Source organism: Rutilus rutilus (assembly GCF_951802725.1).
Source record: "Rutilus rutilus genome assembly, chromosome: 20".
NCBI lineage: Eukaryota > Metazoa > Chordata > Actinopteri > Cypriniformes > Leuciscidae > Rutilus > Rutilus rutilus.
In genome coordinates, this window is record NC_140225.1 from 32,235,148 (window position 1) to 32,251,476 (window position 16,329).

General features: G+C 36.7%; 1 protein-coding gene across 1 annotated transcript; it reads left to right on the forward strand.

Annotated features, from left to right (window-relative positions):
• Window positions 1-7,908: 7,908 nt before the first annotated feature.
• perp (p53 apoptosis effector related to pmp22) lies at window positions 7,909-15,126 on the forward strand. The gene is made up of 3 exons (XM_084390953.1): window positions 7,909-8,355; window positions 10,366-10,506; window positions 13,960-15,126. The coding sequence occupies exons 1-3, from the start codon at window positions 8,151-8,153 to the stop codon at window positions 14,169-14,171; spliced, it is 558 nt and encodes a 185-aa protein (XP_084247079.1). The 5' UTR covers window positions 7,909-8,150; the 3' UTR covers window positions 14,172-15,126.
• Window positions 15,127-16,329: the final 1,203 nt, after the last annotated feature.

Below are 16,329 nucleotides of genomic sequence, written 5' to 3' on the forward strand. Positions count from 1 at the left end.
TTGCTGAAGCTCAAACGTGCTGCGTAACACTAGAATGAACCTCATTGGTTGTTGCTGAAGCTCAAACGTGCTGCGAAACACGAGAATGAACCTCATTGGTTCTTGCTGAAGCTCAAACGTGCTGCGTAACACGAGAATGAACCTCATTGGTTGTTGCTGAAGCTCAAACGTGCTGCGAAACACGAGAATGAACCTCATTGGTTGTTGCTGAAGCTCAAACGTGCTGCGTAACACGAGAATGAACCTCATTGGTTGTTGCTGAAGCTCAAACGTGCTGCGTAACACGAGAATGAACCTCATTGGTTGTTGCTGAAGCTCAAACGTGCTGCGTAACACGAGAATGAACCTCATTGGTTGTTGCTGAAGCTCAAACGTGCTGCGTAACACGAGAATGAACCTCATTGGTTGTTGCTGAAGCTCAAACGTGCTGCGTAACACTAGAATGAACCTCATTGGTTGTTGCTGAAGCTCAAACGTGCTGCGTAACACTAGAATGAACCTCATTGGTTCTTGCTGAAGCTCAAACGTGCTGCGTAACACTAGGATGAACCTCATTGGTTGTTGCTGAAGCTCAAACGTGCTGCGTAACACGAGAATGAACCTCATTGGTTGTTGCTGAAGCTCAAACGTGCTGCGTAACACTAGAATGAACCTCATTGGTTGTTGCTGAAGCTCAAACGTGCTGCGTAACACTAGAATGAACCTCATTGGTTCTTGCTGAAGCTCAAACGTGCTGCGTAACACGAGAATGAACCTCATTGGTTCTTGCTGAAGCTCAAACGTGCTGCGTAACACGAGAATGAACCTCATTGGTTCTTGCTGAAGCTCAAACGTGCTGCGTAACACGAGAATGAACCTCATTGGTTGTTGCTGAAGCTCAAACGTGCTGCGTAACACGAGAATGAACCTCATTGGTTGTTGCTGAAGCTCAAAGGTGCTGCGTAACACTAGAATGAACCTCATTGGTTGTTGCTGAAGCTCAAACGTGCTGCGAAACACGAGAATGAACCTCATTGGTTCTCGCTGAAGCTCAAACGTGCTGCGAAACACGAGGATGAAGCTCATTGGTTGTTGCTGAAGCTCAAAGGTGCTGCGTAACACTAGAATGAACCTCATTGGTTGTTGCTGAAGCTCAAACGTGCTGCGTAACACGAGAATGAACCTCATTGGTTGTTGCTGAAGCTCAAAGGTGCTGCGTAACACTAGAATGAACCTCATTGGTTGTTGCTGAAGCTCAAACGTGCTGCGTAACACTAGAATGAACCTCATTGGTTGTTGCTGAAGCTCAAACGTGCTGCGTAACACTAGAATGAACCTCATTGGTTGTTGCTGAAGCTCAAACGTGCTGCGAAACACGAGAATGAACCTCATTGGTTCTCGCTGAAGCTCAAACGTGCTGCGAAACACGAGGATGAACCTCATTGGTTGTTGCTGAAGCTCAAAGGTGCTGCGTAACACTAGAATGAACCTCATTGGTTGTTGCTGAAGCTCATACGTGCTGCGTAACACTAGAATGAACCTCATTGGTTGTTGCTGAAGCTCAAACGTGCTGCGTAACACGAGAATGAACCTCATTGGTTGTTGCTGAAGCTCAAAGGTGCTGCGTAACACTAGAATGAACCTCATTGGTTCTTGCTGAAGCTCAAACGTGCTGCGAAACATGAGAATGAAGCTCATTGGTTCTTGCTGAAGCTCAAACGTGCTGCGTAACACGAGAATGAACCTCATTGGTTCTTGCTGAAGCTCAAACGTGCTGCGAAACATGAGAATGAACCTCATTGGTTCTTGCTGAAGCTCAAACGTGCTGCGAAACATGAGAATGAAGCTCATTGGTTCTTGCTGAAGCTCAAACGTGCTGCGAAACATGAGAATGAAGCTCATTGGTTCTCGCTGAAGCTCAAACGTGCTGCATAACACTAGGATGAACCTCATTGGTAATGGAAAAATATATGAGATGGGAGGGAAAATTATGTCAATGCTTTTGTGTTTTCTCCCAAATGTTTTGCGTTCCTCAGAGAAATGTTACGTTTACTTGCAAAACTTTTGCAAGTTCTTTGCAAGCGAACGCAAAGTTTCTCGAGGGAATGCAAAAAGCATTGAAATAGTTTTTTTTTTTTGCTCCCATTTCATATTTTTTTCATCACCATCCCTTAAGGGCTTCATGTTGAGGCATCATGCCAAGAGAATGTCTCAGAGAAACTGACACTTAACAGACACATTCATTTAAATCAACAAACAAAGACACAAGCAGAAGCATTTACAGTAAAGGCCAAAAGTTTGGAATCATTACTATTTTTAATGTTTCTGAAAGAAGTTTCTTCTGCTCATCAAGCCTGCATTTATTTGATCAAAAATACAGAAAGAAAAATGTAATATTGTGATATATTATTACAATTTAAAATAATTGGTTTTCAATTTATTATACTTTAAATTATCATTTATTTCTGTGATGCAAAGCTGAATTTTCAGGATCATTACTCCAGTCTATCACATGATCCTTTAGAAATCATTCTAATATGATGATTCATTATCAAAGTTGGAAACAGTTCTGCTGCTTAATATTTTTTCATAGCCTGTGATACTTGTTTAGGATACTTTGATGAATAAAAAAAAAAAAAGAAGCAAATGTTTTAAAAATAGAAATCTTTTGTAACAGCAATATACACTACTGGTCAGTAATTTGGGGTCAGTAATTTTTTTCTTTCTTTTTTTTTTTAATAAATCAATACTTTTATTCAGCAAGGATGTGTTAAATTGATAAAAAAGTGATAGTAAAGAAGAATTATATTATTAGAAAATATTTTTTTCTTTTGAATAAATGCAGTTCTTTTTAACCTTTTATTCATCAAATATATTAGGCAGCAGAACTGTTTCCAACACTCATAATAAATCTGAATATTAGAATGATTTCTAAAGGATCATGTGATAGACAAGAGTAATGATGCTGAAAATTCAGCTTTGCATCACAGGAATAAATTATTTTTTTAAAGTATATTCAAATAGAAAACTATTATTTTAAGTTGTAATAATATTTCACAATATTACTGTTTTTTTGTGTGTTTTTTTCCTGTATTTTTGATCAAATAAACGCAGCCTTGATAAGCATTAGAGACTTCTTTCAAAAATATAAAAAAACGTATAATGTTTCCAAACTTTTGATCTGAACTGTATAATCAAAAGGAAGATGCCATCCCAAATTATAATCGAATAGATCAACACGCAGACCACGTCTTTGCTGTAAGAGGCTATATGTCATTAGTGACTCGTGAACTATCAACAATTCCTTCTAAGACGGCATGTACGCTATTATGATGAAACGTGCATATAAATACTGATGAAAACAACCATATTTCATCATTTGCACAGTAAATGACGTTGGGTGTGATGGACACCTGCAGGGCTTCTCTCTCACACCGGGCCCCGCCTCACGCTCGGGTCGGCCCTGCCCGCAGGCACCTGTGCTCTCTCAGAACCGGTCTGTCCAGGGAGTGTGCTTGTGAAGTGGCAATGCTTCCTGAGTCATTCGAACATTCAAAATGTAAATTATCTGATGTCTCTATACTGTAAAAAAAATGATATGATAAATAAGGTATGACAACATATGGTTTTACATTGCTTTAACTCATCAAAATAAGTTAAGCAATTTTCTACTTTTTTCACAAGTCAGTTTAATGTTATTTAAGTTGAAATGACTTAATCGTCTAAGTTGATTGTACTTAAAAAAATTAACTGTAACTTTTACAGTGTAGAGCTGTGAAAAACCACACCCTCCAGTGCACCCTCGTCACTTCTGATTCACGGGGATCAGACAGCACTGTCTTTTCTTCATAGGCGAGTGAAAAGGGCGGACCTATGATTTACCTCAAATTATTCTGATTACAGGACTTAATGATCACACCCTTTTGATTCATGCAAAGACTGCAGAAATCACTAAATTAGGCCTATTAGACAATAGTGTATGTCTCAGAAAAGAAAGCATGTGCAAGATTGTATAGTAAGAAGGTTTTACAAGCCAGTCACGTTTGTTCATTCACACAGTGCATCTGTTTTTACACAGACTGCATATTTTAGGGAGAGCTGAATCAAAGATAGGCTATAGTAAAATGTGTTCTAAATATAAAATAATAACAGTTCACACCACAACTGGTTCCCACACCTTTGTTAACTTCAAATTCAAGGACCTTTCAAGGACTTTCCCGGTCCAATAGGCTACCTTCAAAATCAAGGACTTAATGTGGGGGATCTACACATTTCAAGTGAGCGCAAGGTTACATCGTGTTACCTTGTAAGATACATAGGTTACAGTTTTGCGTGCGTGAACGTCATGGCAACTTACAACACAAAGTAACCTACCTCACGCGGGAAACACTTAACGTATCGCGTAAATGCGCGTAACTAACGTAAATCAAGCAAGCTAGTGCGCATAGGCCACGAAGTGTTGGCGAAATAACACATTAGCGGACCGGAGGGAATAATATGGATTTTTTTTCCAGAAAACTTCTTGCACAAAATAAATTCAAGCGCTTTCAAGGACCTGTATCTGTGTGTGCTTATTTTCAAGAACTTTCCAGGACCCGTGGGACCCCTGTATAACGATGACGGCGCAGAGAAATCGTTGAATCTCTTTCAGAACGATTTCAGCTGATGAATGATAAAAACATTGACAGCCAATCAGAATCAATCCTGCTTTAAAGAGTTTGAGCATTTAAAGAGGCAGAACTGCAGCGTGTGCGTTTTATAAACAGATCAATATAATTTGCTGGTGTGGACGCTATTATAGTTATTAGGCCTATCGTTATAGTTCTTGGTGTGAATAGGCCTTTAGAAAGACCTGCAGTCTTTTATTTATTTTATTTTTTTATGTTTTTTTATTTTTATACCAATGCCATTTCACCAGTTCGGTAACACTTTATTTTGCTGGTACCTTTTGAACTAACTCTCATTAGAGTTTTAGTAGACTGTCTGCTTAATATCTGCTTTATTTTGATGCTCAACAACAGATATTCTACTGACTATAAGTAAATTAGCAAATACGGTGTATACTAACCCTAACAGTCTACTGATACTCTACTAACACTCTAATGAGAGTTAGTCATGTAGGTGTAACGTTACAGTCAACAGAATGTGTTAGGGACCATCAAAATAATGTGAAACCACCAGTTCTTCTATTAACTTAACTTAAAAATTAACTTTGTATTTTATTTTATTACATTTTAATAATCTAAAAAAACCTTTGTTTGAGAAGGTTCTATGGATGTTAAAGGTTCTTCATGGAACCATCAATGCCAATAAGAAATAACCTTTATTTTTTAAAAGTTATTAAGTTACAAATGGTCAAATATCAGTACAGAATTTTAATATTACATGATAGATTATAATATAGAGGTGGACTGAATATTGATTATTTAATTGCAGACTGAATCATTAGAAAATGAAAGAACATATTGTCTTTCTATGTTATTAGTCCTGATAGTAAGTGAAATGTAAGATTACATCTGTTTTTTTTTAAAAGGTTAATTAAACATCTTTATTTTAGAATCAAACTACAGACATAAACTGATGAATAATGTAATAGGTGTGAAAATCCACAGACTCAAGGGAAGAATGACAGGGGTAGCATATCCTTAATGAGAGATTAATTAACCACTCTAACCCATTTGATGACCTTTCCTTGAATTAAGTTTTCTGATCTCATAATTTCCTTTGGAGTTCTGAAGTGTTTATGCTTTAACATGTATAGCTATACAAATCTATAGTATTCAAATGTCTATCGCTTTAAAAAAAATGTTATGTTATATATATAATAAAACGGATAATTCCAGATCTTGATTGTGATTGGATGAGCCGCATGCGAAGCCGTTGAACTCACTCAACCAAAGTCCTTGGTTGAACAAACATACACCTGTGACCGCATTACATTAGTATTACTGCGCAACTGCCGTTTGGTTTGTGATTCTTTGTTGCTGCATGTGTTGCTTAGCAACCTCTTTGGAACTACATTGCTTGGCGGAGGAATAAATGTATAATAACGTTGTATTTTTTAACAGTGTTTATTTTATGAATAAAATAAATATTAAAATGGATATTTTTATGGAGTAACCGTTTTATAAAAGCAATAAGCCCCTTGAAGCCATGTTTAACAGTGGATTTAGAACAGCTGTGGAGGTTTTAGGCACTCCACCTCCGAGTCGTAGCTAACAACGCCCCTTAGTTGTTCTAAATCCACTGTAAAACACGGCTTCGCGGGTCGTATTGCTTAAGTATACAGACAGTGTATACATTCACAATTTATGACTTGCTCTCAAGACCCAGCAACAACTTCATGAGATCGTTTTCCACAATATGGGCTTCTCACTGCCACCAGGGACGGCTAAACCGACCACGTAGTTTACATAAACAAACACTATATATATAGTATACAGCAGGGACTGGTGCACATACGGTTCAAAAGCTGGGAATAACTTCAACATTATGTTTTTGATAGAAACTGGTTTAACTTTGCATGAGTGGTGCGTGAATCACCAGCATGCAACAAAGTTGTGGTAAGATTTGCTAATGAAATATATGTGCAACCCATTTTTTAATTCTATAGAATTTTAACAGCACACAACTATGAAGAAAGTCAACCATCTAAAACTGACACTGACATGCACCCACATAAATTAAGGCTTTTTAAATTCTTTTTAAACTTTACTCATGACCAGCATTACAAGATTGTATCACATTTTATTGTAATAACACATTTACTATACAGCATACAGTTTCTAGGCTGCTACTATAGAAAGTATACATTGAAAATATACATTAGGAACCATTATGGTATTACCTGTGATTGACAGCTTTAACAACTGCCACAATTGCAATAAACATACTTAGAAGTGCAAGTACAATGTCAAGAGCTTTAAAGTCTGGACCTTCATGATTTAAGGACCAAGCTTGTTTTCTCATTATGTGTAAAATGTGTTCTGTTAAAAAGATGATTGATATTAGGAAAAACCTGGCTTTTTGATAGTATCCAAAAAGATTGCATAAATCATGATGAAATGAAAAGTACATTAAAGTGTGAAGTGACATTAAACTTATACGTTAGACCTGAGTTTGAGCTGTTGGGAAATTTGCGAGAGAGAGAGAGAGAGAGAGAGAGAGAGAGAGAGAGAGAGAGAGAGAGAGAGAGAGAGAGAGAGAGAGAGAGAGAGAGAGAGAGAGAGAGAGAGAGAGAGAGAGAGAGAGAGAGAGAGAGAGAGAGAGAGAGAGAGAGAGAGAGAAACTATGGAAAATCATCCCAGAAACCATGGGAAGAAACTTAATATCTTAAGAATCTGCATGCAAGAGTAATTAAGGTCTGTACAACATTGCTTTCTTAAAAAAGAAAAGAAAGAACAATAAAACATAGACCCCAGTAACCCAAAATACACTATTCTCAACATTAAAATACTGCATTTTGGAGAGGTTTACTGTAAAATAAAAGCAGGTTAGGTCATCTGAACACATTACTGTAAAAAATACAAATAAAACAATTAATTGTTACATTGTGGCAATAAATAGGCCACTGGTAAAATGCAGGGACGTGTCAGGTGTAAATAGATGTTATTTAGGATTGATTTTATCTCTAATTATTTGTTAATGTTATAAGTAGTTAAAAGACAAGATAAAGGTGAATTGCCGGTTGAGTGAATTCAGAATAATCTTTTATCTATTTAATCTATACAGCATAGCTGAGCTCATTCACAAAAACTCCACTGTATGGAGATGCCATTTCATAACCTATATGCATAACCTTTAAGGAATTGTAAAACTTTACTGTCAATTAAAAGTGAACTTCTACAATGTTAAAAAAAGAGAACATGACTGATGAAGTGTGTGTGTGTGTGTGTGTGTGTGTGTGTGTGTGTGTGTGTGTGTGTGTGTGTGTGTGTGTGTGTGTGTGTGTGTGTGTGTGTGTGTGTGTGTGTGTGTGTGTGTGTGTGTCATTTCAGTGGGTTGAGGCCCAACCCTGAGAGGATCCATTGAAACAGGTCGAGCCTCTCCAGATCAGGTTTCACGGTAGGGTGGAGCTCAGGGAAAGTTTCAGATAAAGAGTGGCACGAAAACCTTTTCAAAGAGCTTCTTCACACTCGGCCAGGAGACACAACACAGCACAGCTTTCCAAAATGTTTCGTTGCGGAATCGCGTATCCAAGATGCAGGTGGATCCTGCCTATCCTTATTCTGTTCGCGATCATTTTCGACATTATCGCCATCGCGGCGCAGTCTGGATGGGTCGAGGACGAGAACGCTAAAACACATTACGCCAGCATGTGGACGCAGTGTCGAGGCCGCAACGACCAGTGGGATTGTAAATCTCTCATGGAGTTCTGTAAGTATTGAGTTCAAGTCCTTCGAATCGATGTTTAATCAAGTTTTAGACATTTACGTGCAGTTTCACCAAAAAAGAAATTAAACAGGCGCAAAAGCTTTTCTCTCAAAGTTATGAACAAATGTTCTTCCCAGTTGCGGTAACTTAATAGAATTTGTGTTTAAAGTTATCTGGCCTTTAAAAATGTTAGCACTAAAACATTATTCATATGTCGTTTTTTTTTCTTCTTCTTAAACGTTTTAGTTGGACGTTCATCTGTCAATTTTTAAATTTCACTAGTTTTAGAACGTTCAGAACTTAGGAGAACAATCAAAAGTAACGTTCCGTAATGTTTGCGGAGTGATACAATGGAATGTTCCCCTTAAAGTGGCAGTTCACCCACAAAAATCTGTCATCATTTACTCACGCTCTAGTTCGTTTAGTTTCTTTCCTCCGCTGAACACAAAAGAAGATATTTTGAAAGAATGTCGCTAACCAGACATGGGTTTATATAATTTATCCATCCATACTGTGGAAGTCAATGGGGCCCATCTAAAGTTTTGTTACCCTTATTTTTCAAAATATCTTCTTTTGTGTTCAGCAGAAGAAAGAAATTCATACAGGTTTGGGACAACTAGAACGTGAGTAAATGGTGACAGAATTTTAGTTTTTAAAACGTTTTAAGTTTTTTTAAAACAAGAAAAAAGATTTTAAATCGTTTCACTGGATGTTTTGAAAATGTTCATTGAACATTCAGAAATAACGTTTTCATAACTTGATGGGAATCTTTCGCACAGCGTTGTTAGAACATTTATATTTGTTAGCTTCTTATAAGTTAAGCTGATCAGAAATAAAAGCCCATAAAAGAATAACATTTATATAATTGTTTTTCTCTATGCAAATGGGAATAATTAATGTAACATTCACAAAGTTTGCAAATAGAGCCATATTTAACCAGTTGAACCAGTTAACTAAATCAGACGAGAAAGTTGACAGCTTAAACCTCCTGGCAAAACTGCCATTTTGTGTGTGTGTGTGTGTGTGTGTGTGGTCATTTACCTGTTTTCCAGCTGTTATTTTCATTATTTTACCAATAGAACAAAGTCTAAACTAAGGCCTGACAATAAAGATCTCTCCATTACTGTTTACTGAGCATTTTGATGCAGGAATATAATACCACAACCCTCTTTATGAACAACAATGCGTCTAAATTATTCGTAGATGGAGAATATTATATGCTGTGATGCACTAGTCCACTTCATAGGTTAGCACTTCATATTTCTTTAAGCTCTTGTGTCATACGTCAAGCAAGTGTCATGAAAAATATCATTATAATCTTAAAAACAAAGTTGATCATAACATAAGCAGTTTTGTTCCTAACGACTTGGTGATGAGTGATGAGTTGACTAGATAAGGAGTCAGACCCAAAAAATACAAGTCGCATCAATCACATTATTTGTGTAACTCGACCACACCCGTCCTCCTGGGTGTGACTGTCCTCAGACACATTCCTCTACTGAGCGTGAAGAAGCCAAGAGCTGTCTCTACAAGTCCTGAAACTGATTCAGAGTGAAACTAGTTAAGCATTTCTGCATGTCTGTTAATGTGTAACCATCCACATCACAAGCTCGCACTCGTGCTCGTGTGTTTTCTTTAAACGTCCTCATGTTGATTAATAGAGTGAAAGTGACGAGGAGTTTCCCCGTTTGTTTAGTTGTTTAGATTAACTATGCCTCGTGTAATACATGATGCCTTTGTATAATCTGTTTTTAAAAATGTTAAAACCTGCTAATAGGTTTTGTGTTGTTTCATTTCTACAGTTTTCGAATAGTGTGACCGTAATGAAACCAAAACACACGTTCACACATGTTTACACTGTTTATTTAAACTTAAGTTATAAGTTATAATATTTTCTTCATCTATTATTATGATTCTATGTATTCCAAGCTTTGGCAATATTGTATTATTTACAGTCATGCCCATAAAGCAGTTCTGAATTGTGCTAAAGTGTTGTTCCTGCCGTCCCTCCAGCATGGGCCCAGGCGGTCGCTGCTCTGATGATCATCGGCCTCATCATCCTCTGCGTCGCCTTCATCGTCTCGGTCGTGGCTCTCTGCTGCACCCTCAGCATCCCGTTGCTGCCTTTCATTGGAGGCATGCTTATTTTGGCTGGTAAGAGACTTTCTTTGCTTTTTAGTCTGTTGGAAGTCAAGGAATAAGGGCTGAGGAACACCTTCATGTCGGCCAAAACTCTACAAAACATGAGTTTCCAGTCCACACGCCTCCAGTCCACGTGGGTTTTGAGTTCAACTCTTTCCCAGGAAATTCCACATTAGGATCATTTCCTTCACTTTGTCTGTGATGAATGGAATTGTTTCTAGATAATACGTGGATTATTTTAGTATCATTGAGATACCATTATATTTTTTTATTAATATTAATATTTTTATTTTAATATCTTCCATTTTCATAAAAAATATTTTGTTGCCATTTCTGTTTTTGCCATTATTATTATTATTTTTTAAATATATCTATGTAGTTTTATTTTTATTTACATATTTTTAGTTATTTTAGTGTGTCAAGTTAGACTAAATGAAAATGAGAAAAGTTGCCTTAATTTGACTTTTTTTAATCTTTTTTAATTCGATTTTATAGCTATTATTATAGCTATTATAACCTGGATCACAGAAATGTCTGTAACACTTTATTGCGATAGTTCACTTTAGACATTCTACTGACTATAAGTAACTTTGCAACTACATGTGAACTGGCAGTCGTTAGAGTATTAGTAGACTTAATATCTGCTAACTCTTTTATTTTGATGCTCAGCAACAGACTATAAGTAACTTTGCAACTACATGTCAACTTATTCTAACCCTACCAGTCTACTAATACTCTACTAACACTCTAATGAGAGTTAGCGGACATGTTGCAAAGTTACTTACCGTTAGTACAGTGTCTAAGTGGACTATCGAACTATCACTGAGTTTACTTTAGGTCAGACTTTAAAACAATACAGAGCGGAAATCATCCCAAATAAGTCAAGACAAGTAAGAACTCCTCTTTTAGGGGTGGAGAGTTAAAGATATAAACCGTTGCTTTGTACTGATTATGTAATTTTAGTCTTTCCGGCCTCTACTACGTGACTTTTGTTTTGCTGTTGCTACGGGATCGAGTGTCAGTGTGTTGCGATCACAAACCACGCTCTCGCCCTCCCCCATCCACTTGTTCACTTGTTCACTTGTGTTCAGGTGAAAGTTAAGAGCGGCTGTCGAGACTGGGCAGGTTTGCTCTGCGTCTCTTATTCCTCACCAGACTGAATCACAACCTTTTCTTATTAATGTTTTGTGATCTGATAAATTACGGTTTAAAATGGAAATATAAGAATAAAAGCTATTATCGAAATATTGATAAAAACATATATTAGTATCTCAATGATACTGAAAGTTTACCATTATGCGGTGGCACATACTCAATGAAACAATGAAAGCTCAGCACTCTCTGTGTGAGCGATAGTTCATTCCTCAGTTTTAGATAAGATTACAGCTTTGTTGCTTGAAGCGTCAGACACAGCCCTGTGTGAAAGTTTCCACACACCCAAACAGGGCTTGGCTTCACTCGCATGTCTCTGCAACACCCAGTGACGCCCGCCCTTCCCTGGCTTAGATGATGGGTTTATTGAAGCTATTGATTAAACATGATTATGGGCAGAAACAGATTACTGCCACGTTTATATGAGGTGCGGTTTATCAAGAAACAAACGGCAAAAAATGCTTTTCTTACTTAGTAGTTTTGCCTGGTTTCCAGTCCAAATATCTAAAAATTCTTAAATCAAGATGTCTTATGTCTTGTTTTCTGGGGGAATTAGACAAAATTAAGTTTGCTTAAAACAAGCTAAATGATCTGCCAATGGGGTAAGAAAAATAATGTTAATTCAAACAGAAACAAGATTATTTTTCTCACCCCATGGACAGATAATTTTGCTTGTTTTAAGCAAAAACTCACTTAATTTTGATTTATTTCCCCAGAAAACGAGACTTAATATCTTATGGCATTTTACTACTTTAGTAAATGCATCTTGATTTAAGAATTGTTTTGATATTTGGACTGGAAACCAGACAAAAATACTAAGTAAGAAAAGTATTTTTTGCAGTGCAGGATAAGATCAACAACCATGTCTTTATCGCTTCCTGTTTAGCCATTTTTTTTTTCTTTCAGTTTTTCCTTTGTTTTTCCATTGTGTTTTTTACGTACAGACGACAATATTGTCAAAACGATCCTCGTTCACACGGATCCGCGGAAACGACTAAAAACGCTGTATTCTGCCGCCAGGCCAGTAGATGGCGATGTCACTTTGTAAAGAAACGCTACGCATCTATAGACTGAACACGTATGCGCATGATGTCTTAGTTTTCACAAATTCCCATTTTTTTAGTTTACACAGAGAGGATAATGATATTGTTTTCAAAAATGTGCACTTTGTAACTGTTTTTAGGCCCCCAAAACGGCATTGTCTTTTAAATGAACGGCCAAAACGCATAAAGTTTTCTGCTTTTAGTTGAAAACGGCCCGTGGCGCTCAGCTCATCTTTCCTGCATTCCTCAAACTGGTCTATGCTTGAATTATGAATATTACATGCTTGTAAATCAGACGAGGTTATTTCTGTTCTAACCAGTAGATATATTATACACACACACACACCACCACACCAGATCAATATAAACCAACGGATCAATCCGTTCAGTCAATATACACTTTGATTTTACATCTGGGGTCGTAACAGTTTCCCTCAAGCTCACACAGGTGTCCTAGCAGAGGAACCACAGGTGTAGTTCATCAAATGAACAGTAGTCTTCTGTTAATGTTTAGTCTCACATAGCCAGACCTTCAGACTAATGGCAGAAGCTCGAAACTCCCAAAGTGTTTCCCATTTTGTGTGCCTTATGCATGGACATGATGTCTGAAGTCTTCATTTTGAATAGGGCGTCTATTGTTTTATCATTTGAAGCCTAAAAGTGTGCTTGTACTGCCTGTCTTTCAAATAAATGCCACCTGCTTTAGTATTTTGTGAAATAATTAGGGATGCGCGATATATCGGCCACCATATCGGTATCGGTATCGGCCCGATAAGAAAATTTGGCCGATATATTAAAGCTGATAAATGATGGATTATTTCCTTCAGCTGAGACACTTCAGATGCGCACTGTTCAACATGATGGTTTTGAATTTCTTGAAATATGACTGGAATCACTGAAAAAAAAGGAAAATACAGTTAATTGCAACATGTGCAGCGCAAGTCTGTCATATCGGCTACATATAATTATAATGTTAAAGGCTTTTAATGGTGAGACTTTGTTTTTGTAATCAGGCTCTCAAAAATTATATGAAAATTTGGATTTAGATTTATCGGCCGATATATCGGTTATTTTCGGTTATTATCGGTTATCGGTATCGGCCAAAATGTTCATATCGGTGCATCCCTAAGAATAATGACATTTAAAAAAAAAAATGAAATGGTATGACTTAAGTGTTCAACTACTTCTTTGGTGACTGTGACTGAACTTGTCTGTTATCTTATCTGTAATCTGCTGTGCCATTGAGTGACAGTGCTTTCTCTCGTTACAGTAATCGTGCAGATCATCGCTCTGATCATCTACCCCGTCAAGTTCAACGAGCTGATCTATGAAGGTTATTATAACTACACGTGGGCGTACGGTTTTGGCTGGGGCGCGACAATCCTGATGCTGGGGTGCGGGATCCTCTTCTGCTGCCTTCCTCGCTACGAAGATGAGCTTTCCGGGATTGGGAAGGTGAAATACATCTACAGCTCTGCCTGAAAATCCCCAAACCTCTCATAACGGACAATCTTAAGTCACCCAAGACTAAAGGTCAATGCTCACAGATCTCCGAAAGCATTGTCATTTCCCCAACGCAACCGTAGGACAGTACTGACTTTGATACGCAGCCAAACTGTGGCCGTCTCTCCAACCTTCCAGGTTAATGCGATTACCTTTTATTTTCATTTGTTATTCATTCAACAAACCGATTGGGTTTTGATGCTTTGTTTTTTAATGTCACTCGGGACAGAAAACTCCACCTTTTCTCTATACATTGTAGAGAGTTACATTGTCCATCGCGTATTATATGTAAACATAATTAATTATAGACGTAAATCACATTAATACAGCTTAGAAGATAATTGAAAGTAGGTTGCTTTCTTACGAGTTTTACACTGTAACATGAATATTGTAATGTAAAGTGCGGCTGAGTTTTGATATTTGTATATTTCTTGAACATCTCGACATATCAACATTAGGTAAACATTTTTACGATGTAACTGTACTTGTATATTAATGTGTCATTCTATGCCGGCCTTCCCTAAAGTGCTCTTACTGTCTGCTAAGAATGTGTGTGTTTCGTGTTTGGCTGGTCAAAGTGTGTGTGGAGAGTTTCACATAGATATTTTTACAGCAAAAAAAGGGGTGAGCAAATGGATAAAAAAGCAGACCTGCATGTATTTGGCAGTAACTTGATGCATTTCTTTGCTTTGCTTTGAATTTTTGTAGATTTTGATGCATTTATGCCTTGTTCAACTCAACTGAGTCAGCTTGGTGTGTATGCAGAAAAGGAAATGAATAAATAAAAATATATACTATGCTGGTAAACTGCAACATTGTAGGTTTTTTTGAAGCGTTTTAATAGATTCTGATTTTTCACTTTGTCATTTGTGGTTCTTTGTGATATGAATTGTAAACGAATCTTCAATAAAAGTGAGTAATACTATTAAGACAATCACATTTTTTTTTTTTTTTTTTTATTAAAGTTGGCATAAAAGTGTTTTTGCACCCAGGGTATGTTTGAATTTTAACGATTCTGATTCTTTTCCATTTTTATATATCATTCACATTTATTCTAAGTCTTTTTGCGAAACATTTAATTGTAGCTGAATACCTTGAACAGGCTAAAGAACACTTACACAAGGATTTGAAATACCATAGTAAAAATAACTATACATTTTAAGCATTATTAAAGACAAGTAAACATTCAGTAATTAAAAAGAACAAGCAAATTAGCATTTGTACAAACAGATACAGCTGAACAAAGATATGATTTAAATAAACAGGGTTTTAAGATTTTCAGGTATTCAGGGACAGATTCTCATCAAATGTAAAATAACACTGCACTTTATAAATAAAACATACATTACAGATATAGTTCAAACACTTAGACAAGAACAGCGAGTGAATTTTCTTGTTGTCTTTTGTTGTTTGATTAAAGTTATTTTAGAGATGGCAGCAGGAATATTAGGCTGCTGTCACTTTAAAGGGATAGTTAGGGATAAGGGGATAAAATTAGCATACTCTTCCTCAACTCATCCTAGGTGTATATGACTTTCTTCTTTCAGACGAATACAATCAGAGTTATATTAAAAAAATAGATGCACTTTTATGATGGATAGATGCACATTTATGATGGATAGATGCACATTTATGATGGATAGATGCACTTTTATGATGCATAGATGCACATTTATGATGGATAGATGCACTTTTATGATGGATAGATGCACTTTTATGATGGATAGATGCACTTTTATGATGATAGATGCACTTTTATGATGGATAGATGCACATTTATGATGGATAGATGCACTTTTATCATGGATAGATGCACATTTATGATGGATAGATGCACTTTTATCATGAATGGATGCACTTTTATGATGGATAGATGCACATTTATGATGGATAGATGCACTTTTATGATGGATAGATGCACATTTATGATGGATAGATGCTCTTTTATGATGGACAGATGCACTTTTATGATGGATAGATGCACATTTATGATGGATAGATGCACTTTTATCATGGATAGATGCACTTTTATCATGAATGGATGCACTTTTATGATGGATAGATGCACTTTTATCATGAATGGATGCACTTTTATGATGGATAGATGCACATTTATGATGGATAGATGCTCTTTTAT

What these genes read in the sequence shown, in the direction of transcription:
- perp (XM_084390953.1), top strand. Translation starts at nt 8,151, where the DNA reads ATGTTTCGTTGCGGAATCGCGTATCCAAGATGCAGGTGGATCCTGCCT. An exon ending in TAAATCTCTCATGGAGTTCT is followed by an intron (nt 8,356 to 10,365) that starts GTAAGTATTGAG and finishes CCGTCCCTCCAG; the next exon opens with CATGGGCCCAGGCGGTCGCT. An exon ending in AGGCATGCTTATTTTGGCTG is followed by an intron (nt 10,507 to 13,959) that starts GTAAGAGACTTT and finishes CTCTCGTTACAG; the next exon opens with TAATCGTGCAGATCATCGCT.